Source organism: Ylistrum balloti, unplaced genomic scaffold (genome assembly GCF_031769215.1).
Source record: "Ylistrum balloti isolate Yb309-2 unplaced genomic scaffold, AGI_CSIRO_Ybal_v1 Utg370512, whole genome shotgun sequence".
In the NCBI taxonomy this organism is placed as follows: Eukaryota; Metazoa; Mollusca; class Bivalvia; order Pectinida; family Pectinidae; genus Ylistrum; species Ylistrum balloti.
Genome location: NW_026782330.1, coordinates 744,157 through 769,983, shown reverse-complemented (window position 1 = coordinate 769,983; position 25,827 = coordinate 744,157). Strand labels below are relative to the sequence as shown.

General features: G+C 36.4%; 1 protein-coding gene across 1 annotated transcript in view; it reads right to left on the bottom strand.

The window, feature by feature from the left end:
• Nucleotides 1–3,006: 3,006 nt before the first annotated feature.
• Nucleotides 3,007–25,827, bottom strand: part of LOC132555754 (thioredoxin domain-containing protein 11-like) — a 56,159-nt gene continuing 33,338 nt past the window's right edge. The window contains exon 14 of the mRNA XM_060220116.1: nt 3,007–3,538. Coding sequence (XP_060076099.1) covers nt 3,007–3,538 — 532 coding nt within the window. The remainder of the gene's footprint in view (nt 3,539–25,827) is intronic.

The window sequence follows — 25,827 nt, the reverse complement described above, 5'->3', positions numbered from 1 at the left end:
ATTTGAATACCCCACCATCTGATGATGGTGGGCTAATAACCCTTTACTCAAACCATAGGATGTCTGACTATGTCCCCTTACCACCCTCACCTTGTGGTAATAACCCTTTACTCAAACCATAGCATGTCTGACCATGTCGCCTTATCACCCTCACCTAGTTGGAATAACCCTTTACTCAAACCATAGCATGTCTGACTATGTCCCCTTACCACCCTCACCTTGTGGTAATAACCCTTTACTCAAACCATAGCATGTCTGACTATGTCCCCTTACCACCCTCACCTTGTAGGAATAACCATAGCATGTCTGACTAAAGACTGAAGGGTTGCAAGTTTGAACTTCATCACAGACAAAATATTTTCATTTCTGCTTCCTATTACTTTGGTGTTGTTGGCATGTCCAATGATAGAATGTTTAGGAGAATGAGATGCTACCTTTTGAGCTAAAGAACCTGCGTATCTTCAATATAAAGAAGCAGGCAGTAGTGTAAAAGGAGAGTTAATGCCCCTTTCTAGTCAAGCACTCTCCCTTCAGTCAAGTGGCATAGTGCTTTTTCTAAAGACCAAACAGTCACTTGTTCAAATCCCAGTGGTGGCAAGGCGTTTTTCATTACTCCTATTTCACAGGGTTATACACAAAAACCTCAATTGATTGCCTCCTCTGTAAGGTTATCAACACACTTTAAAACATCATCAGGATTAATTTACTTATCCTATAAAATGTGTGCTGATGAGAACACAAAGGAGTTTCACTCCAGAAACCATTAATTCCATTGTATTGCATGGCTGAGGTATATTGAACAAATACAATAGCTACACTTAAAAAAGGTGTTGACTTTGGAATGTTACAAATTACCACATTTTAAACCATTATAAAATAAAACTGTAAAGCAGACAGAAAGCCCCATAGGTATGAATAAGAGAATGCTTTCTACAGGAGAAGTATCATTTAAATGATTGCAAAACATTTCGATGTTGCCGCTGCCAACTCCTCCTAACCACATTTTCCAGTGACAACAGGTTGATATCTGAACCATGCATCACTATAAATCCTATCTGTATTAATGGTATCCATGACTTTTATTGTTCCAGGAATAATTGAAGTTATTACAAAACTGATATTCTGAGATATCAAACTAATTCTAAACACAAAATCTATTTCATTTCCATGTTATCGTATCTGTGATGAGTTTAATTGATTTTCCTAATACCTTCCATGAGGGGTTTATACAAAGCCCAAGTATCCCTCAGTTTTAATGTTCAGAATTTTAGTATAATTTGTTTAGGATGGAATTAGCTAACACAAAATACCAAGAAACGTGGTGTGTTGTGGTAAGTAGCTATCACACAATACCAAGAAACATGACATGTTGTGGTAAGTAGCTTAGGCAAAATACCAAGAAACATGACACACTGTGGTAAGTAGCTAACACAAAGTATCAAAAGACATGACATGTTGTGGTAAGTAGCTAACACAAAATACCAAGAAACATGACATGTTGTGGTAAGTAGCTTACACAAAATACCAAGAAACATGACATGCCTTGGTAATTGTCCAATCAAGTATCAATTATGTAAACTGTTGTCATACTTACACATAAAAGTGTTGATTTGATACAATTACCCCTGGCCAAAAAACCGATGACAACCATCAAAAATAAGACAACTGGAATAATTTCTTGTATCTTCTCTTGCCACTTTAGACACAAGACAAATTTCAGTTCAGTAATTCCATCCAGCACCAAGAACTTGAGTGGAAACAATTAATTCCTGGAAATTTTCCAGTATCGTCTTACCCTGCATCTTTTCATTTCACAACTTCAAATAAAATTTATTTCTAACTATCAAGGGGTAAATGACCAGAGACCGACTTATTGAGGAATGATAGAACTACTACATTACTATATTACAGTATTTCTATGGTGAAGGAAAAATGTTAAACTGTAAATCAGTACTGGCTGTATTCTATTTAAGTCCAGACAGTTCTTGTTTCCTAATTGTGATATAAGTTTGGATATCTTTCATTAAATGAAAGTTTTCTAGATTTTAGCACACGATCCAATCAGAACTACATCAGTGCTTACTAGTTTGTTTTACATCAGTGAATCAACATGAGGGGCTGATCTTTGGTACATTAGAGATAAGATCTTCTTGAAAGAAAACAATAATGACACTTTTAACTTATATCTGGGATCATATTGCCTTTTTCTGAATCTTTGGTATGATAATTCAGTATCATCTTGTATGCTGACCTTTGGCACATTTCTTTATTGGCCTTGCATAGTGACCTTGGCATCAAATTTCGAATGACCCTTATCACTTCACAACCATCAGGTTATAAATGGTTTCATATGGGGCCTCTAGTAACTAATGTTCCTATGTTTACACCCATCTTTATCTGAAAATACTGAAGTATAGTTTCTGTAGAACTTTGCTACACTAATAGGATAATTTCTGCAGTTTGGATGGAATGCTGAGTTGATCTGACTTGGTTTTTAATATTCGGATGAGATACAACCTCTATAGTAACATTAAACCAGCAACCTTACAATCTACACAGATTAAAGTCTACACCTGTAATCAATAATCTGTGGAGATCATCTTTCAGGTATAAATAATTACCTGTAATCACCTGTTAACTAAATCACAGATGTTCTACTTACCTTCCTGATTTTGCATGTTTCTATTACAACCTTACATCATTGGTAATGGTTAAAATGTAGCTTGGCAAAAATAGGATGATGAATTCAATGACATTGTGCTTGGTGACATAGTGATTAGTGTATGGAAGAAACCCTGTACATGTGCATATAAAGAACTCAATACAACTACTGCAAAGTTCATGAAAATAAACAATTATACAGGACTAAAAAGTGTTGGCAAATCAAGTTTTGACCATAAGCTTCATCTTTAGATGTATATGAAAAGTATATGTTATAAAAATAAATAATGTAGACATAGGTTTTTGACCACAATTAGTATAAAATGGCAACAATGTTTCCTGATGCTAGCTTTTTGACTTTTTATCTTTAACATGGGGGGAAAAATATTCAAATAATTCTTCTTTTCCAGATAAAAAATTTTTATGACTTAATAAATATTTATTTAGATATTCAGCATCTCTGACCCTCTTCTCTGTTTTGCGTATCTGTTTTTGTACATATGCTATAGATGAATGAATTTTGCGTCTTCTTTGCAACATAAGTTGGTCATCAGGAAGACCTGGAACAGAATTGTCAATGGAAGATTTTCCTGGTAAGTATTCAGATGTTGTGTCTGGGTGATGCTTGGGAGCGTTGTTGAGTGAGGCCAGATGTGACATGAGTCTGTGCAGTCTCTTTGCGTACTGATGACTCTGTGATCTCAAAGTCTCTACTGTTACTGCTACAACCACTCGATTGTGTTTAATACACAAGTCAGAGCAGATGTCCGCTGCTGTGTCCAGACGTAGGTCATGAGTTGAGTGGTGAAGCACAAACTTTATCAGGTTGGGAAGAGTCTTTGGTATGGAAGCTGGAAACACCACACTGTCAGATTTCCTGTAAACAGTGAAAAATATTTTGAATTTGTAGTATCATTCTAAGCATTATGATATCATGGTAAATAGTACATGACAATATTACCTTATGTTATTTATCATTGTGCCTTTAATACTGTTAGGGAATCTATAGGACATTTTACATTATTCTTTGATGCCTTCAATAGCAATATCATGATGTATTTGTCACAACTGACAAGATATAGCTGATGACAATTTGTCACAACACACAAGATATAGCTGAGGACAATTTCTCACAACAGACAAGAAATGGCTGATGACAATTTGTCACAACACACAAGAAATGGCTGATGACAATTTGTCACAACACACAAGATATAGCTGAGGACAATTTGTCACAACAGACAAGAGATTGCTGATGACAATTTGTCACAACTGACAGGAGATGGCTGATGACAATTTGTCACAACAGACAGGAGATTGCTGATGACAATTTGTGACAAATGACAAGAAATGGCTGATATCAATTTGTCACAACACACAAGAAATGGCTGATGACAATTTGTCACAACACACAAGAAATGGCTGATGACAATTTGTCACAACAGACAAGAAATGGCTGATGACAATTTGTCACAACACACAAGAAATGGCTGATGACAATTTGTCACAACTGACAGGAGATTGCAGATGACAATTTGTCACAACACACAAGAAATGGCTGATGACAATTTGTCACAACACACAAGAAATGGCTGATGACAATTTGTCACAACACACAAGATATAGCTGAGGACAATTTGTCACAACAGACAAGAGATTGCTGATGACAATGGCAATTTGTCACAACACACAAGAAATGGCTGATGACAACAGGAGATTGCTGATGACAATTTGTGACAACATGACAAGAAATGGCTGATATCAATTCGTCACAACACACAAGAAATGGCTGATGACAATTTGTCACAACACACAAGAAATGGCTGATGACAATTTGTCACAACAGACAAGAAATGGCTGATGACAATTTGTCACAACACACAAGAAATGGCTGATGACAATTTGTCACAACACACAGGAGATGGCTGAGGACAATTTGTCACAAAACACAGGAGATTGCTGATGACAATTTGTGACAAATGACAAGAAATGGCTGATATCAATTTGTCACAACACACAAGAAATGGCTGATGACAATTTGTCACAACACACAAGAAATGGCTGATGACAATTTGTCACAACAGACAAGAAATGGCTGATGACAATTTGTCACAACACACAAGAAATGGCTGATGACAATTTGTCACAACTGACAGGAGATGGCTGATGACAATTTGTCACAACAGACAGGAGATTGCTGATGACAATTTGTGACAAATGACAAGAAATGGCTGATATCAATTTGTCACAACACACAAGAAATGGCTGATGACAATTTGTCACAACACACAAGAAATGGCTGATGACAATTTGTCACAACAGACAAGAAATGGCTGATGACAATTTGTCACAACACACAAGATATAGCTGAGGACAATTTGTCACAACAGACAAGAGATTGCAGATGACAATTTGTCACAACAGACAAGAAATGGCTGATGACAATTTGTCACAACACACAAGAAATGGCTGATGACAATTTGTCACAACACACAAGAAATGGCTGATGACAATTTGTCACAACACACAAGAAATGGCTGATGACAATTTGTCACAACACACAAGAAATGACTGATGACAATTTGTCACAACAGACAAGAAATGGCTGATGACAATTTGTCACAACACACAAGAAATGGCTGATGACAATTTGTCACAACAGACAAGAAATGGCTGATGACAATTTGTCACAACACAGAAGAAATGGCTGATGACAATTTGTCACAACACACAAGAAATGGCTGATGCCAATTTGTCACAACACAAAAGAAATGACTGATGACAATTTGTCACAACAGACAAGAAATGGCTGATGACAATTTGTCACAACACACAAGAAATGGCTGATGACAATTTGTCACAACAGACAAGAAATGGCTGAGGACAATTTGTCACAACAGACAGGAGATGGCTGATGACAATTTGTCACAACAGACAGGAGATGGCTGATGACAATTTGTCACAACTGACAGGAGATGGCTGAGGACAATTTGTCACAACTGACAGGAGATGGCTGATGACAATTTGTCACAACTGACAGGAGATGGCTGAGGACAATTTGTCACAACTGACAGGAAATGGCTGATGATAATTTGTCACAACAGACAGGAGATGGCTGATGACAATTTGTCAAAACTGACAGGAGATGGCTGATGACAATTTGTCACATCAGACTGGAGATGGCTGATGACAATTTGTCAAAACTGACAGGAGATGGCTGATGACAATTTGTCACATCAGACTGGAGATGGCTGAGGACAATTTGTCACAACAGACAGGAGATGGCTGATGCCAATTTGTCACAACAGACAGGAGATGGCTGATGACAATTTGTCACAACTGACAAGAAATGGCTGAGGACAATTTGTCACAACTGACAGGAGATGGCTGATGACAATTTGTCACAACTGACAAGAAATGGCTGAGGACAATTTGTCACAACTGACAGGAGATGGCTTATGACAATTTGTCACAACAGACAGGAGATGGCTGAGGACAATTTGTCACAACAGACAGGAGATGACTGATGACAATTTGTCACAACAGACAGGAGATGGCTGAGGACAATTTGTCACAACTGACAAGAAATGGCTGAGGACAATTTAACAAAACTGACAGGAGATGGCTTATGACAATTTGTCACAACAGACAGGAGATGGCTGAGGACAATTTGTCACAACAGACAGGAGAGGACTGATGACAATTTGTCACAACAGACAGGAAATGTCTAATGACAATTTGTCACAACAGACAAGAGATGGCTGAGGACAATTTGTCACAACAGACAGGAGATGGCTGAGGACAATTTGTCACAACAGACAGGAGAGGACTGATGACAATTTGTCACAACAGACAGGAAATGGCTAATGACAATTTGTCACAACAGACAGGAAATGGCTAATGACAATTTGTCACAACAGACAAGAGATGGCTAATGACAATTTGTCACAACTGACAGGAAATGGCTGATGACAATTTGTCACAACAGACAGGAAATGGCTGATGACAATTTGTCACAACAGACAGGAAATGGCTAATGACAATTTGTCACAACAGACAAGAGATGGCTGATGACAATTTGTCACAACTGACAGGAAATGGCTGATGACAATTTGTTACAACAGACAAGAGATGGCTAATGACAATTTGTCACAACTGACAGGAAATGGCTGATGACAATTTGTCACAACAGACAGGAAATGGCTGATGACAATTTGTCACAACAGACAAGAGATGGCCGATGACAATTTGTCACAACAGACAGGAGATGGCTGATGACAATTTGTTACAACAGACAAGAGATGGCTAATGACAATTTGTCACAACTGACAGGAAATGGCTGATGACAATTTGTCACAACAGACAGGAAATGGCTGATGACAATTTGTCACAACAGACAAGAGATGGCCGATGACAATTTGTCACAACAGACAGGAGATGGCTGATGACAGTTTGTCACAACACACAGGAGATGGCTGATGACAATTTGTCACAACAGACAAGAGATGGCTAATGACAATTTGTCACAACTGACAGGAAATGGCTGATGACAATTTGTCACAACAGCACAACAGACAGGAGATGGCTGATGACAGTTTGTCACAACACACAGGAGATGGCTGATGACAGTTTGTCACAACACACAGGAGATGGCTGATGACAGTTTGTCACAACACACAGGAGATGGCTGATGACAGTTTGTCACAACACACAGGAGATGGCTGATGACAGTTTGTCACAACACACAGGAGATGGCTGATGACAGTTTGTCACAACACACAGGAGATGGCTGATGACAGTGTAGAAAATTCTCATCTTTATATTTAGATATTGATATTTAAAATACACGGCAAAAATGTAACAAGAGTAAAGTACATATATATAGTGGAATTGAGGAATTTCTTGAGTCAAGACTTATACAAGGAAAACCGTCCAGATCTTTACAAGGACAAACATACAGAGAGTCAAGACTTAAAACCAGGACAAACATATAGAGTTATAAAGTGTAAATCCACCTCCCTCCCACCCAATCGACCTCTTTAATAGTAGCACAGGCTGGATGTGAGTAATATGGTTTTTGCATGATAACTATGAGAAAAAACAGACTTTGGAAAATGACAGTGTTTCCATATCCTTGGGGACGTTCTTCAAAAAATGCATTTATCAAAATTGTTCACTAGTACAAACCATCAAATTTATCAAAATTCAACTTATCTCCACAAAAAAAACATCAAACTTCATGCAATGAAATCAATTTCCAAGACAAATTTCACAAAAGCACTGGCTGTGTTTGCAAGTGTGATGCATGTTGATGCAAGCATGTGGAAGCCAGGAGTTCATGGATGCTGATAAAAAGTCATCCATCTCTATCATTATAATTGTTCACAATACCTTTAGCTGCTCAACATTTTCCCAATCACCGAGTTCTACCATGGCAGCATGCGACAGCTGGCATTAACTTAAACCTTCCTGTAGAACTATCCAGATTTTAAATCCATAATCACAGGAGAAATACCATTGATCATAAGCACAGCCTTAAATCCTACATAGTCATCATTATCTCCCAAAGGATCATAGCAAACTCTTATAAACCATTTAATGTAGTTACCAGCCAACTGTTTGTGAAATGTCATTATCTAAAAACAATTCTGAGTGATTAGGAAGTCATTGAAATCATGTTTATTTCCATTTCATCTCGGTATTCATGGCTGGCACTTCGTTCAATCATAAGTTACAATAACACATTATTTGTATTTCTGAGAGGACAATGAAATACATACTACACAAGAAGAAAAAGTGTTGAAACCTTATGGAAGCAAACAGAACATTCCAAACCAGTTGTGTTGATTTTATTCCACAAGTCCTGGAAAAAACTAATAAATTCAGCTAAATGTCTGAGCCTCTCATAAATCATCCCTCTTGTAAATCATCCAACATTTAATAGTGGAGACAGAGATACAGGCCGAATCTCCAGCACACTGACTGATGGGACAAAGATACAGGCTGTATCTCCAGCACATTGATGACAAAAAGATACAGACCGTATCTCCAGCACATAGACTTAAGGTCAAAGATACAGGCTGTATTGCCAGCACATTGATGGCACAAAGATACAGGCTGCATCTCCAGTACATTGCTTGATGGTCAAAGATACAGGCTGTATCTCCAGCACATTGATTGATGGTCAAAGATACAGGCCGTATCTCCAGCACATTGACTGATGGTCAAAGATACAGGCTGTATCTCCAGCACATTGACTGATCGTCAAAGATACAGGCTGTATCTCCAGCACATTGACCGATGGTCAAAGATACAGACTGTATTGCCAGCACATCGATGACACAAAGATACAGGCTGCATCTCCAGCACATTGCTTGATGGTCAAAGATACAGGCTGTATCTCCAGCACATTGACCGATCGTCAAAGATACAGACTGTATCTCAAGTACATTGACTGATGGTCAAAGATACAAGCTGCATCTCCAATACATTGCTTGATGGTCAAAGATACAGGCCATATCTCCAGCACATTGACTGATGGTCAAAGATACAGACTGTATCTCCAGTACATTGACTGATGGTCAAAGATACAGGCTGTATCTCCAGCACATTGATGACACAAAGATACAGGCTGTATCTCCAGTACTTTGATTGATGACACAAAGATACAGGCTGCATCTCCAGCACATTGCTTGATGGTCAAAGATACAGGCTGTATCTCCAGCACATTGACTGATCGTCAAAGATACAGACTGTATCTCCAGCACATTGACTGATGGTCAAAGATACAGACTATATCTCAAGTACATTGACTGATGGTCAAAGATACAAGCTGCATCTCCAATACATTGCTTGATGGTCAAAGATACAGGCCGTATCTCCAGCACATTGACTGATGGTCAAAGATACAGACTGTATCTCCAGTACATTGACTGATGGTCAAAGATACAGGCTGTATCTCCAGCACATTGACTTGTCAAAGATACAGGCTGTATCTCCAGCACATTGATGACACAAAGATACAGGCTGTATCTCCAGTACTTTGACTGATTACCAAAGATACAGGCTGTATCTCCAGCACATTGCTTGATGGTCAAAGATACAGGCTGTATCTCCAGCACATTGACTTGTGGTCAAAGATACAGGCTGTATCTCCAGTACATTGACTGATGACCAAAGATACAGGCTGTATTACCCATGCATTAATGTATGGTAGAAACACATGAGTAAATGGTATCACAGATCATCAACTCATTATTAAAAGATACAAATCATTTCGTTTCAAACAATAATAACAGGTATTATCAATGCATTAACTTAAAAAGAAAAGAGGCTTAGTGGCTTGACAGTCACCTGAGGTAAGCAACATTGAATATACAGGTTAAAGGATTGTTATCAAGTGTCATGAATTTGTGACACTGAATATAGTAAGCCAGTGTCAATGTGCCTACCATCAAAACTGTCATCCTATACTGATAACTCTTATAAAGTTATTTCCAGTGGGATATAACCTAAGTTATGTTCAAAAATGCTATTTTTCTATGAAAATTACAGTAAAGTCTAAAAAAGATATTCCTCCCTAGGAAGAAATGTGAGACTCATTTTGGTAATTAAAGCACCTTAAGATGCTTCCATTCATGAAGAGCATTTGATTCTACCATATATAGATCTTGAGAAGATTTTTGAAATTTAAGTCAATTTTACCCCTTCTGACCCTGCCCATCAGCTCCTGGGGATCAGTCAGGATCAAAATGGGCATACTATTGGGCCCTCACCCTTCACTCATAAATATAACCAAGTTTGAAATATTTTCAATGGGAACTAAACAAATTATGCTCAAAAATCTAGTTTTCCTGTATAAAATAGAGTAAACTTTAACCCCTCCCCATGTGGATATGCAAGACCCTGGGTCAATGAATTTCACAATTTTCCCAAAGCACCTAAGATGCTTCCATTCATGCAGAGCATTTAATTATACCATATCTGGGTCTAGGGCCCTAGGCCCCTAGTGGTGTAGAAAGTATAATACACAAATTTGGTTCATCTCAGGCGAAGGAAGGTTTCTGCAAAATTTCACTGAAATCAGATCAGGGTTTTTTGAGAAGAAATTGAAAGTATTAAATTGTTAACAGACACACCACACAACCAGATGAAGAGTATTAGAACAGGTTACCATGATACTCCATTCTCGACAGACTTTCTGGGAGCATCAACGATGGGTTAGAATCAAACCAACAGAACATTAAATATTGGCTGAAAACTCTTTGCCTTTTTTGAAGTCACAATTAATATGACCTTGAATTTGACCTTCAGACCTCAAAAGTAATCCAAAGCAACCTTTGCACCTGAAAAGCAATTCCAAGCAAGTACTTCGTATGAATGGTGGCACTTTGTCTCAGTATTTAATAAGAAAAACCCTGATATTAGGTTGAAGATAGATTGACTGAACAGTCAGAGTTAAAAAATACCACATGGACTTGGTTCCGGGATGATGATAATGGTAAATTTGAATTTCAGTCAATAAGTGAAAGCCATACTTGTACGAGAGATAATTACATAGAACGTGTATGGAAAGTTTCAGGACTATAAGATAAGAAATTAAGTCTACAGATAAGATTTTAAAGGGTATCTGAGGAACAGTAACTTTGTAACCTAAGAAGACTAAAAGAGAAAACAGAAATGATGTCTATAAACAAAGGCATAAAATTTTTTTAACATTCAGATGCGAAATAAGAACTGTTAATTGATAACATTACCAGGGATATAAAATACACACAGGCAGATCCCTAAACACTACCAAAAACTCAAAAAATAATGATTGGTAATAATAGGACAATGTATAATTAAGACTTGCAAATTTGTCATTTCAGCTTTACTGAAGACTAATCTTTCTGAACTAAGGGACGACATCAACATTAACAGGTCTACTGTAGGATCTTGTTAACTCCAGCATTCATTAGCTACAGTCTCCAATATAGCTAAAACGGTGTAACTGTTCACTGAAATAGAATTTCTATATATAGTGCAAATATATCTAAGTTTGGATGTAAGGAAATGTCTTCTCCTGAAATAAAGGTGTCACTTGTAAAAAGATTAACACCACAATGTCAGAAACATTCACAAATAAGTAGTATCATAGCAATATTTATGAATCCTAAACTCAAAGTAAGGCAAATCTATATGGTAACCTTGACAACAACCAATCAACATTCAAGCAGTACAGCACGAGTCACGAAAGAGTCATCCCCTCCTCTCAGTACAGAATGAGTCCACCCCTCCTGTCAGTACTGAATGAGACCTCCCCTCCTGTCAGTACAGAATGAGGCCACCCCTCCTGTCAGTACTGAATGAGTACTTCCCTCCTGTCAGTACTGAATGAGGCCACCCCTCCTGTCAGTACTGAATGAGTCCTCCCCTCCTGTCAGTACTGAATGAGGCCTGACCTCCTGTCAGTACTGAATGAGACCTCCCCTCCTGTCAGTACTGAATGAGTCCTTCCCTCCTGTCAGTACTTAATGAGGCCTCCCCTCCTGTCAGTACTGAATGAGGCCTGACCTCCTGTCAGTACTGAATGAGACCTCCCCTCCTGTCAGTACTGAATGAGACTTCTTTTAAATAGAAATCCTATTTCTGATCCCAACAGTAGTTCTAGAAGACTTCTTGTAAATAGAAACCCCATTTCTGATCCCAACAGTAGTTCTAGAAGACTTTGTATAAATAGAAATCACATTTCTGATCCCAACAGTAGTTCTAGAAGACTTCTTGTAAATAGAAACCCTATTTCTGGTCCCAACAGTAGTTCTAGAAGACTTCTTGTAAATAGAAACCCCATTTCTGATCCCAACAGTAGTTCTAGAAGACTTCTTGTAAATAGAAATCACATTCCTCATCCCAGGAGTATTTCTAGAAAACCTCTTAGTCATAACTCAATACATTATTATAATCAATGAATCGTCCCCAGTTCTAGGCTCAGTGTAACTGAATGTCTATAAAGAGACTATTTCCATTTAGAAATTGTACTTCATCAATTATAATAGCAAGAATCTGTCACAAAATATTAATCATGAACTTTGAAATGATGGACAAGGGGAGACTACTCAAAAGTCATTGATGTCAATTATGAGTTTCTAAACACTATTAAAATTGGTCCAAGAAGCATAGTTATTAATGCAGAAAGTAGCTTGGATATCTTTGAATGCTTGTTCATAAAACACATCAGTGCAGAATTTATTTTCATCTTTCCTTGATCTCATACAGATACATGAAATAATTCAAAACCATATATAATTCCATTCACAGAAGATGTCTTGTGAAATATATCAGGCAAATTTTTTGACAAGAAAATCTAAAACTCAATAATTAGGCAAAATCAAAATTAGGGAACAGTGTATCTTTTGTCTGTTCTTAATTATTACATAATGATTATATAACAAGAATTGTGAAACCATGTGTCTACCGCGAGTGTTGTAGTCCCCCAGCATAGACCTCACCAATTATATCATAGAAGGAAAATGAAAACCACTCATCTGTTTGTAAATTGGCATCTGAAGGCTTTAATGATCCTTATCATGGCGTACAGATATTTCTGAAGCGAGAATCTAAACAGAACCAACAATTTACAGATGAAAGTGCAAAATACATCAACATTACCTAGATGTCAAGTCCTTGATGAAAAATGCAACACATGCACACATACACTTCCAATATTACAGTGATTTGTACATAAAAACTTAAATATGCCGGTACATCCCTCCAAAGATATTCTTCAAAATAACATCAATATAGATAAATACAGGATAACCTGGATATATCTTTAATCAATGACAACATGAAATCTGACATCTTTTCTTAATCATTTCTTTTGCGCTAAATAATGTGGACATATTAACAGAAACAACACTATTGATGGCCTATGAATAAAAATCAATACTTATTTCATTAAAACTGAAATACAACTGCATGATCTTCTCACAAACTGTTTCTATATGACAGTTAAACCAATGGGATATTTTACAACCATGTATTAATATTATGACACATCACTCTTGGTTAATCTGTTTAATCTTATGTTATTTATGTCCTTTCCATATAACTGTGTTATTGTCTTACAGTTATCATCTACTTTTTTATTTCAAATCTCTTCAAAAATTAAAAGCTAATGCAAAAAAAAAAAAAAAAAAAAAACAAAAAAAAAAAAAACAGGCTGATTTCAATTTTGACATATATCAAAGATGCCTTACTTATCACACGATATAGTGTACATCACAAAGATGCCTTGCTTATCACACTATATAGTGTACATCACAAAGATGCCTTACTTATCACACGATATAGTGTACATCACAAAGATGCCTTACTTATCACACTATTATCACACTATATAGTGTACATCACAAAGATGCCTTACTTATCACACGATATAGTGTACATCACAAAGATGCTTTGCTTATCACACGATATAGTGTACATCACAAAGATGCCTTACTTATCACACTATATAGTGTACATCACAAAGATGCCTTACTTATCACACGATATAGTGTACATCACAAAGATGCCTTACTTATCACACGATATAGTGTACATCACAAAGATGCCTTACTTATCACACGATATAGTGTACATCACAAAGATGCTTTGCTTATCACACGATATAGTGTACATCACAAAGATGCCTTACTTATCACATGATATAGTGTACATCACAAAGATGCCTTACTTATCACACTATATAGTGTACATCACAAAGATGCCTTGCTAATCACAATGTTTTTGGCATGCATCATTTGTAACAGACAGAAAACCCTTACAACATAAAAGGGAACAGATTTGAACAGGTATAAAAGGACTTTGAAGTCAACATCTGTGATATGGCAGTAATATATCAAGATTTTGGCTGTACATGTGAAATATTCATCTATATAAAATCTTTGGTTCTCAAGATGAATACTGTCCTAACAGATTTCTCTATCATATAATTCTTTACAATGTTCAAGAATAAATTTGAGCAATTTATCAATAAAATCTAGACAATCAGAAAAGAAACACAACATTTGAACATTATGTCAGCAGATTGAGCTGTGTATTGATTACATAAGGTATACTTAATTTCAGCCCGTACCAGATTTAGGGAGTCAATACAACACTGCATCAGACAAGGGCAGATAAATGATATTGATCAAAACCTTTCATCAAACAGTATTGTATTTAGTGTTGTGAGAGAAAAATTTCACCAAAGTCTTTATCCATTTCTTACAATGCGATTAAGGCGTGGAGATTATGTAACACCTACAGTCATCAACTTGGTATCACTGCCTCGGAGACCATTAATGCCTATCAAGAAAGGAATGTTAAAGTCTTTTTCTAGGAATTGTATACAAGTTGGTATCAGTCCATTGTTAATTCAAGTTACACAATCTATATACTGTCACATATCAGTTACACTAGTGGGAGAAATAATTTTTCATCCGTTTAGACAATCAGTTTTAATTTCTACTGTCACAGTATTGTGTATTCCATCCAGTTAAAACTCAGTGTACTGATGGTTTAAAGTCTTTATAATTTCTACTGTCTGTCACAGTATTGTGTATTCCATCCAGTGAGACTCAGTGTACTGATGGTTTAAAGTCTTTATAATTTCTACTGTCACAGTATTGTGTATTCCATCCAGTGAGACTCAGTGTACTGATGGTTTAAAGTCTTTATAATTTCTACTGTCACAGTATTGTGTATTCCATCCAGTGAGACTTAGTGTACTGATGGTTTAAAGTCTTTATAATTTCTACTGTCTGTCACAGTATTGTGTATTCCATCCAGTTAAACTCAGTGTACTGATGGTTTAAAGTCTTTATAATTTCTACTGTCTGTCACAGTATTGTGTATTCCATCCAGTGAGACTCAGTGTACTGATGGTTTAAAGTCTTTATAATTTCTACTGTCACAGTATTGTGTATTCCATCCAGTGAGACTCAGTGTACTGATGGTTTAAAGTCTTTATAATTTCTACTGTCACAGTATTGTGTATTCCATCCAGTGAGACTCAGTGTACTGATGGTTTAAAGTCTTTATAATTTCTACTGTCTGTCACAGTATTGTGTATTCCATCCAGTGAGACTCAGTGTACTGATGGTTTAAAGTCTTAGGTTCAAACCTGAGTTGAAACAAACCATTACCCACTGTAATCATAGTCTTGTCGTAATTGGATGCTATTTCATCGCTGTTCTGCCATTTTAGTGCTTTGCATCAGAGAAACAAAAATGGGCCACTTTAAAGTAAAAGTTCTGATTTTCCTCTCATTCTGTGATAAAGTTCCCCTACACAAACAAGTGGTGATAACTAGTCTTTCATCCTTTTATGAAAACTTCTGTTTGAATTGTTTACTTCACGAAAAAAAATGTATACGTTTACAAACTATTCTCACTGAATCATCAAACTTTTCAATTATACTATTATTGATTAGAATCTCAATTAACCAAGCTTCCGACCACCTCGAAGCAGTCGCACATAACCACAACTAAAACTGACTAAATCACATAACTATTTCCTACTAAATAACTACATGTAGCATCAAATGTAATATTAAGCAATAGGACAACCGTACAAAAATTCATCTGACCAAGTCCAGTCTGAAGGCCAGGAAAACGAATATCAACAAGGAAATGCAATCTCGATTTGTTAAATGTTCCAAATTTTGTATCTGTACGCTGAACATATATTGAAGGGATGGATGGAGAAGGCATGTGTGTATAATTTTTAGCCAACTCCAAAATAAGATGTGAGGAACCCATATATTGCAGGAATGTCAGATACAATTAGTAACATGATTATCTAAATACTGAGATGGATTGCCTACAAGAGTATTATATGTACCTACTTTTAAGATGTGAACTGGATATCGTGCTAAAACAACTAAAATAGCAAGAACTCAGGGCAGGACTATTAATACACAATTTACAATAACACTCAAGCATTCTGAATTTAATTTAAAATATATAAATCAATGACCCACACCACCCCTCATCAACTCATGCAGATCTCAATGAACCTCATAAAAACCTCCATTCACTGCCAGGGTTTTAATCACAAAGAAAATATAATTGAAGTTACTCATATGATTAATAGGAACCAAAGACCTGATGACATTGGTAAACATCCACATATTAACATCAATAAACATGCTTATAACCTTTGACCTCTTAGCAATCCGAATCGCCCTTCAGAGGTTGTATGAAGGTGACATGGTTCAGTCAATATATTGTCACACACAAATTTTCTTATTGCTTGTGGTATATGAAATCTATTCAGAAAACACAGAGCTGTACAATTCCTTAATTCTTACTCTGTGATATTTCCTCTACAATTTCATACTCTGTGATATTTCCTCTACAATTTTTACTCTGTGATATTTCCTCTACAATTTTTACTCTGTGCCTCTACAATTCTTACTCTGTGATATTTCCTCTACAATTCTTACTCTGTGCCTCTACAATTCTTACTCTGTGATATTTCCTCTACAATTTCGTACTCTGTGATATTTCCTCTACAATTCTTACTCTGTGATATTTCCTCTACAATTCGTACTCTGTGATATTTCCTCTACAATTCTTACTCTGTGATATTTCCTCTACAATTCGTTAATCTGTGATATTTCCTCTACAATTCGTACTCTGTGATATTTCCTCTACAATTCGTACTCTGTGATATTTCCTCTACAATTCTTACTCTGTGATATTTCCTCTACAATTCTTACTCTGTGATATTTCCTCTACAATTCCTACTCTGTGATATTTCCTCTACAATTTCATACTCTGTGATATTTCCTCTAAAATTTGTACTCTGTGATATTTCCTCTACAATTCGTACTCTGTGATATTTCCTCTACAATTCTTATTCTGTGATATTTCCTCTACAATTTCGTACTCTGTGATATTTCCTCTACAATTCTTACTCTGTGATATTTCCTCTACAATTCTTTCTCTGTGATATTTCCTCTACAATTCGTACTCTGTGATATTTCCTCTACAATTCTTACTCTGTGATATTTCCTCTACAATTTCGTACTCTGTGATATTTCCTCTGCAATTCTTACTCTGTGATATTTCCTCTACAATTCTTATTCTGTGATATTTCCTCTACAATTTCATACTCTGTGATATTTCCTCTACAATTCTTACTCTGTGATATTTCCTCTACAATTCTTACTCTGTGATATTTCCTCTACAATTTCGTACTCTGTGATATTTCCTCTACAATTCGTACTCTGTGATATTTCCTCTACAATTCGTACTCTGTGATATTTCCTCTACAATTCTTACTCTGTGATATTTCCTCTACAATTCTTACTCTGTGATATTTCCTCTACAATTCGTACTCTGTGATATTTCCTCTACAATTCTTACTCTGTGATATTTCCTCTACAATTCTTACTCTGTGATATTTCCTCTACAATTCTTACTTTGTGATATTTTCAGTAAAAACCTCAACAATTTTGACTCTGTGATATTTCCTCTACAATTCGTACTCTGTGATATTTCCTCTACAATTCGTACTCTGTGATATTTCCTCTACAATTAGTACTCTGTGATATTTCCTCTACAATTCGTACTCTGTGATATTTCCTCTACAATTCTTACTCTGTGATATTTCCTCTACAATTTCGTACTCTGTGATATTTCCTCTACAATTCTTACTCTGTGATATTTCCTCTACAATTCGTACTCTGTGATATTTCCTCTACAATTCGTACTCTGTGATATTTCCTCTACAATTCGTACTCTGTGATATTTCCTCTACAATTCGTACTCTGTGATATTTCCTCTACAATTCTTACTCTGTGATATTTCCTCTACAATTCTTACTCTGTGATATTTCCTCTACAATTTCGTACTCTGTGATATTTCCTCTACAATTCTTACTCTGTGATATTTCCTCTACAATTCGTACTCTGTGATATTTCCTCTACAATTTCGTACTCTGTGATATTTCCTCTACAATTCTTACTCTGTGATATTTCCTCTACAATTCTTACTCTGTGATATTTCCTCTACAATTCTTACTCTGTGATATTTCCTCTACAATTCTTACTCTGTGATATTTCCTCTACAATTCGTACTCTGTGATATTTCCTCTACAATTCTTACTCTGTGATATTTCCTCTACAATTCGTACTCTGTGATATTTCCTCTACAATTCGTACTCTGTGATATTTCCTCTACAATTTCGTACTCTGTGATATTTCCTCTACAATTAGTACTCTGTGATATTTCCTCTACAATTTCGTACTCTGTGATATTTCCTCTACAATTTCGTACTCTGTGATATTTCCTCTACAATTAGTACTCTGTGATATTTCCTCTACAATTTCGTACTCTGTGATATTTCCTCTACAATTAGTACTCTGTGATATTTCCTCTACAATTCGTACTCTGTGATATTTCCTCTACAATTCGTACTCTGTGATATTTCCTCTACAATTAGTACTCTGTGATATTTCCTCTACAATTCTTACTCTGTGATATTTCCTCTACAATTCGTACTCTGTGATATTTCCTCTACAATTCTTACTCTGTGATATTTCCTCTACAATTCGTACTCTGTGATGATATTTCCTCTACAATTCGTACTCTGTGATATTTCCTCTACAATTCGTACTCTGTGATATTTCCTCTACAATTTCGTACTCTGTGATATTTCCTCTACAATTCGTACTCTGTGATATTTCCTCTACAATTCTTACTCTGTGATATTTCCTCTACAATTCTTACTCTGTGATATTTCCTCTACAATTCGTACTCTGTGATATTTCCTCTACAATTTCGTACTCTGTGATATTTCCTCTACAATTCTTACTCTGTGATATTTCCTCTACAATTCGTACTCTGTGATATTTCCTCTACAATTCGTACTCTGTGATATTTCCTCTACAATTCTTACTCTGTGATATTTCCTCTACAATTCGTACTCTGTGATATTTCCTCTACAATTCGTACTCTGTGATATTTCCTCTACAATTCTTACTCTGTGATATTTCCTCTACAATTCTTACTCTGTGATATTTCCTCTACAATTCTTACTCTGTGATATTTCCTCTACAATTCTACTCTGTGATATTTCCTCTACAATTCGTACTCTGTGATATTTCCTCTACAATTCTTACTCTGTGATATTTCCTCTACAATTCGTACTATGTGATATTTCCTCTACAATTCGTACTCTGTGATATTTCCTCTACAATTCAATCATCGTACTCTGTGATATTTCCTCTACTCTGTGATATTTCCTCTACAATTCTACAATTCGTACTCTGTGATATTTCCTCTACAATTCGTACTCTGTGATATTTCCTCCTACAATTCGTACTCTGTGATATTTCCTCTACAATTCTTACTCTGTGATATTTCCTCTACAATTCGTACTCTGTGATATTTCCTCTACAATTCTTACTCTGTGATATTTCCTCTACAATTCGTACTCTGTGATATTTCCTCTACAATTCTTACTCTGTGATATTTCCTCTACAATTCTTACTCTGTGATATTTCCTCTACAATTCTTACTCTGTGATATTTCCTCTACAATTCTTACTCTGTGATATTTCCTCTACAATTCTTACTCTGTGATATTTCCTCTACAATTCATACTCTGTGATATTTCCTCTACAATTCGTACTCTGTGATATTTCCTCTACAATTCTTATTCTGTGATATTTCCTCTACAATTCTTATTCTGTGATATTTCCTCTACAATTCTTACTCTGTGATATTTCCTCTACAATTCGTACTCTGTGATATTTCCTCTACAATTCTTACTTTGTGATATTTTCAGTAAAAACCTCAACAATTTTGACTCTGTGATATTTCAGTAAAAACCTCTATCATGCTGTAAATATCTTGACTAGCTATAGAATGATGTCACTGAGGCACATATGTCACCAGACAATTCCTCTCTGGTACATCAAAATCAACTTTCACTTTTGATAACCATTTTAAGCTTGTCCCACCATAATAGTGCATAACAACATCGCCTTTTGCTTATCTGACAACAAACTGACACCATCACTCTCCCATGTATTGATCTGTCCATTTTTATCAGATCTAATTTCCAATATATAACAATTCAAAGCACTGAGTTGTGAGGCATATCTCATCCCCTAAAGCAACTATCTAGCTACACAAAAGTGTTTATCCACTATGAAATACACCACATTGCTAAAATCATAAAACATGGACTTTGTTTATACACAGGTACTGTTCATACTCAGTATATCGTAATGGCAAAAAGTCATCATGTGGAACAGGAAAGAAAATAGTGTACTACCACCTGAGATCGAACCCGCATCCTCCAGTTCTCTAGTTGGACTTTCTACTACTGAGCTAAAGGGAAAATGCCTCTAGTGCATAGCTAAAGGTTGACAATGGATCTTTTGTACAATTAAATCTGCCAAACATGTATACTTAAAAGTTTCAGAAAAAGATAATTAAAATAATTTTCTCATTGGGAATTTACAAATTTATACATTATACACGTTTGTCCTAACACATCACCCTGAAAGTCAGCCACGGTCAATATGTGTTTATCATCATACAGTCATCTAGTACTAATAATTCTATCCAAGTTTTAAGTCATTTGAAATCAAAATTTAAAAAAAAAACATTAAAAAATATAATCTTAATACATAAACTATTAATAGCAAACTGAAGTGCCTCCCTTTTATTGGTCATGTGCACAGTACCTACTCTTTATTGGTCATGTGAGTAGTGCCTCCCTTTCATTGATCATGTGAACAGTGCCTCCCTTTCATTGGTCATGTGAGCAGTCATTGGTCATGTGAGTAGTGCCTCCCTCTCATTGGTCATGTGAGCAGTGCCTCCCTTTCATTGGTCATGTGAGCAGTGCCTCCCTCTCATTGGTCATGTGAGCAGTCATTGGTCATGTGAGCAGTGCCTCCCTTTCATTGGTCATGTGAGCAGTCATTGGTCATGTGAGCAGTGCCTCCCTTTCATTGGTCATGTGAGTAGTGCCTACCTCTCATTGGTCATGTGAGCAGTGCCTCCCTCTCATTGGTCATGTGAGCAGTCATTGGTCATGTGAGCAGTGCCTCCCTTTCATTGGTCATGTGAGCAGTGCCTCCCTTTCATTGGTCATGTGAGCAGTGCCTCCCTTTCATTGGTCATGTGAGCAGTGCCTCCCTTTCATTGGTCATGTGAGCAGTCATTGGTCATGTGAGCAGTGCCTCCCTTTCATTGGTCATGTGAGCAGTGCCTCCCTTTCATTGGTCATGTGAGCAGTCATTGGTCATGTGAGCAGTGCCTCCCTTTCATTGGTCATGTGAGCAGTGCCTCCCTTTCACTGGTCATGTGAGCAGTGCCTCCCTTTCATTGGTCATGTGAGCAGTACCTACTTTTTATTGGTCATGTGAGCAGTTCCTATCCTGTGATTGGTCATTTGACCAGTTTTCATGTTTAATACAGCTGTGATGAAGGAGTTTGAAAGAGACTTTGACAAGAGTGTTATATTATGTGTCTAAACTCTACACACTTATACCAAAACAAATTACATGTACATCAGGACACAAACTGAATCAGAGAGTGTCATTATATAGACACAAGCACATTTCTTTATTGAATTATCCTTTGACGAATGCTGGGTCGATGGCTGGGGCCAAATTATGTTGGTTTCCTTTATAGTTGGTATGTAGCAATCCCTGATGTGATTCATCTATTCTGACTTGGTATCTTTACTGTAAGATACCCTTCATTTACTTCATGTCCTTTCTAATACAGAGCATTACCATGGTAACATCATGTCTGCTAGGCAATGCAAAGGCCCCAGAACATCAGAGATATTTCTATATGTCCTTATGTTTAGAAGCTCTGACAAGATCCTAGAACAAAAACTTTTAAGTAAAAAGGTAAAAACTCAATATTTTTTCACAACAGAAATAAATAATTATTTGGGATAACACTAAATACTTTATCACAACAGAAAGAGATTAATATTAATTTGGAATAAAGACAGTACCAAACACTCTGTCAGATTAGTAGCATGTTATACAATCTATGGCACAAAGTTTATAACTTAGGAAATATTGCACTTAAACCAGTTCCAGTGATCAAGAAATATATATATTGATATGCTGATGTAGTGACTTGTGTACTAGTTTGTGAGGCACTTTAATTTACCAATGATCTTAGGTTACAAATGTACTAGAGTGGGTGACAGGAAACTGCTTAAAATCCACAATTGATTATCGGTTAAAACTGGATAGACTTTTCCATGAAGTTTATTAATTACATAATCAGCTGACTGTGTTCAAAATTCGTAGCAAGTCAAAGCGTTTTCTACTGAGATCATATATTTCTGTCTTTTGTAACTTCAACCTAAAACACCTCTTTACCTTGAATTTACCTAAGAATGATTACCATCTGTATTATGCACAAAATGAGTTAGGTTTTTGCTAAAAAACATGAAAATATTAACGTAACGATGATGGATTGTGGGAGAGTACAATTGATTATCGTATCAGATGAAGCTGAACGATTAGATAATCAATTATATCCGATCATCGTACTTTCACTACAAGAAACCATCTATTTCAAAGATGCTGCAATCATATTGTTGATTGATTTCAGTATGAGAAAAAACAATAAATATTAGTTTCACCAACATGTTGACGGGCACAAAAAATTGGGTCTTGAAAACCACAGGATTTGATGGTATGTTGTGTCTCGGGTTATAAATGGTTCTATACAATGATTTTTATAGAAATATGATGTTTTAAGTGAATTGGCATATAATGATCAGACACAGGAATAAATAAATGAGTGTTGTGCTACATTATCTGACCCAACCTCCGGCTCTGTGTCCCTACTGAGACTGCCTTAATTACTGGAACATGACACAGCCCAGTGAATTATTAAAATATCCGGGAACCAAACAATCAGTTATGGCAGCCAAAATTATATGTACACATATCTGGCCTAATATTGAGTCCCCAGTCAGTAATTTACTGTACATGAAGGCTTCACTTCCCATTTAAATAAACAGTGGTGATCAATCCCCACGAAAATTCCTTCAAATTTATGACAGATTCATCAGACAGTTATCAATACAGATCTGTGGAGGTTAGAAAAGAAAGCCACAACACTACCACTAGCTATCCCCACACACAACACTACCACTAGCTATCCCCACACACAACACTACCACTAGCTATCCCCACACACAACACTACCACTAGCTATCCCCACACACAACACTACCACTAGCTATCCCCACACACAACACTACCACTAGCTATCCCCACACACAACACTACCACTAGCTATCCCCACACACAACACTACCACTAGCTATCCCCATAAAACCAGTCATTTTCCACAAAACCAGCTTTCTAAATTATACTTGTAAGTCATTTTCGAAAAAACCTTGGAAACAATCACAGACATGGAGCTGATACCCTTGTAAACAATCACAGACAAGGAGCTGATACCCTTGGAAACAATCACAGACATGGAACTGATACCCTTGGAAACAATGACAAGACAAGGAGCTGATACCCTTGGAAACAATCACAGACATGGAGCTGACACCTTGGAAACAATGACAAGACAAGGAGCTGATACCCTTGGAAACAATCACAGACATGGAGCTGATACCCTTGTAAACAATCAAAATACAAGGAGCTGATACACTTGGAAACAATCACAAACATGGAGCTGATACCCTTGTAAACAATCACAGACAAGGAGCTGATATCCTTGGAAACAATCACAGACATGGAGCTGATACCCTTGGAAACAATCAAAATACAAGGAGCTGATACCCTTGGAAACAATCACAGATATGGAGCTGATACCCTTGTAAACAATCACAGACATGGAGCTGATACCCTTGTAAACAATCACAGACATGGAGCTGATACCCTTGTAAACAATCACAGAGATGGAGCTGATACCCTTGGAAACAATCACAGACATGGAGCTGATACCCTTGGAAACAATCACAAACATGGAGCTGATACCCTTGGAAACAATCACAGACATGGAGCTGATACCCTTGGAAACAATCACAGACATGGAGCTGATACCCTTGGAAACAATCACAAGACAAAGAGCTGATACCCTTGGAAACAATCACAAGACAAAGAGCTGATACCTTCACAATTAATTCCAAACAGGGAGCTGAGAGAGAGAATAACACCAGAAATAAGCAGGCAACATCATTTAATGAAATGTAACATTCTAAAGAAATTGTTTATGTTTCTGTAAGAATAATGTTTCCTATTTCCATGTTTCATGTCCTATTTCCATGTTTTATGTCCTATTTCCATGTTTTATGTCCTGTCCTATTTCCATGTTTTATGTCCTGTCCTATTTCCATGTTTTATGTCCTATTTCCATGTATTATGTCCTATTTCCATGTTTTATGTCCTATTTCCATGTTTTATGTCCTGTCCTATTTCCATGTTTTATGTCCTATTTCCATGTTTTATGTCCTATTTCCATGTTTTATGTTTTTCATTCAGATTTTCTAAAATTAAGCCACATGATTGTCTACATTCCATGTTCATTTTGTATTGACCTCTTCTGATGCTTCCATAATTTAAAGTTTCATTGGATGGCAGTTACTTGCAGATTTAAACCAACCCAATTTTATAAGAAAAACTTTTTTTTTGCTGAAATATGAATAAAAGTTAGTGTTCTCATAAATAACTCTACAAGAGTTTTAGTGTGCACAGCAATGTCATCTCCTGAATTTCAAACAGGGAACAATTTCATGACAGCAATGCTTTTTGATATTTACCTCGAAAATGTAACAATGGACAGCAAAACAGCCTAGAGGCATACTCCTAGATACACCTAGATGTGACATTTCAAATTACAGTGATAACTTACAGTTGACAGCTGGATACACAATTTTTACTCAGTATTAAGTATACATCTAGCAACCTCACCTAGACATCTGAGTAGTTTTCAAAGAGGCATTCTTACATAATGTTGAACAAGGCCAAGATTAATCAAGGCCAAAAGGACTTGTTACAGTGTCTATTTAAATCCATGGTAATTACTTTTACCTTGGCTAATGTACATGGAGAATAATATCAAGATAATATTTCATCAAATCAAAAGTTTGAGTGACACCCAGAAAGCTAATTTTAGTGCATGAA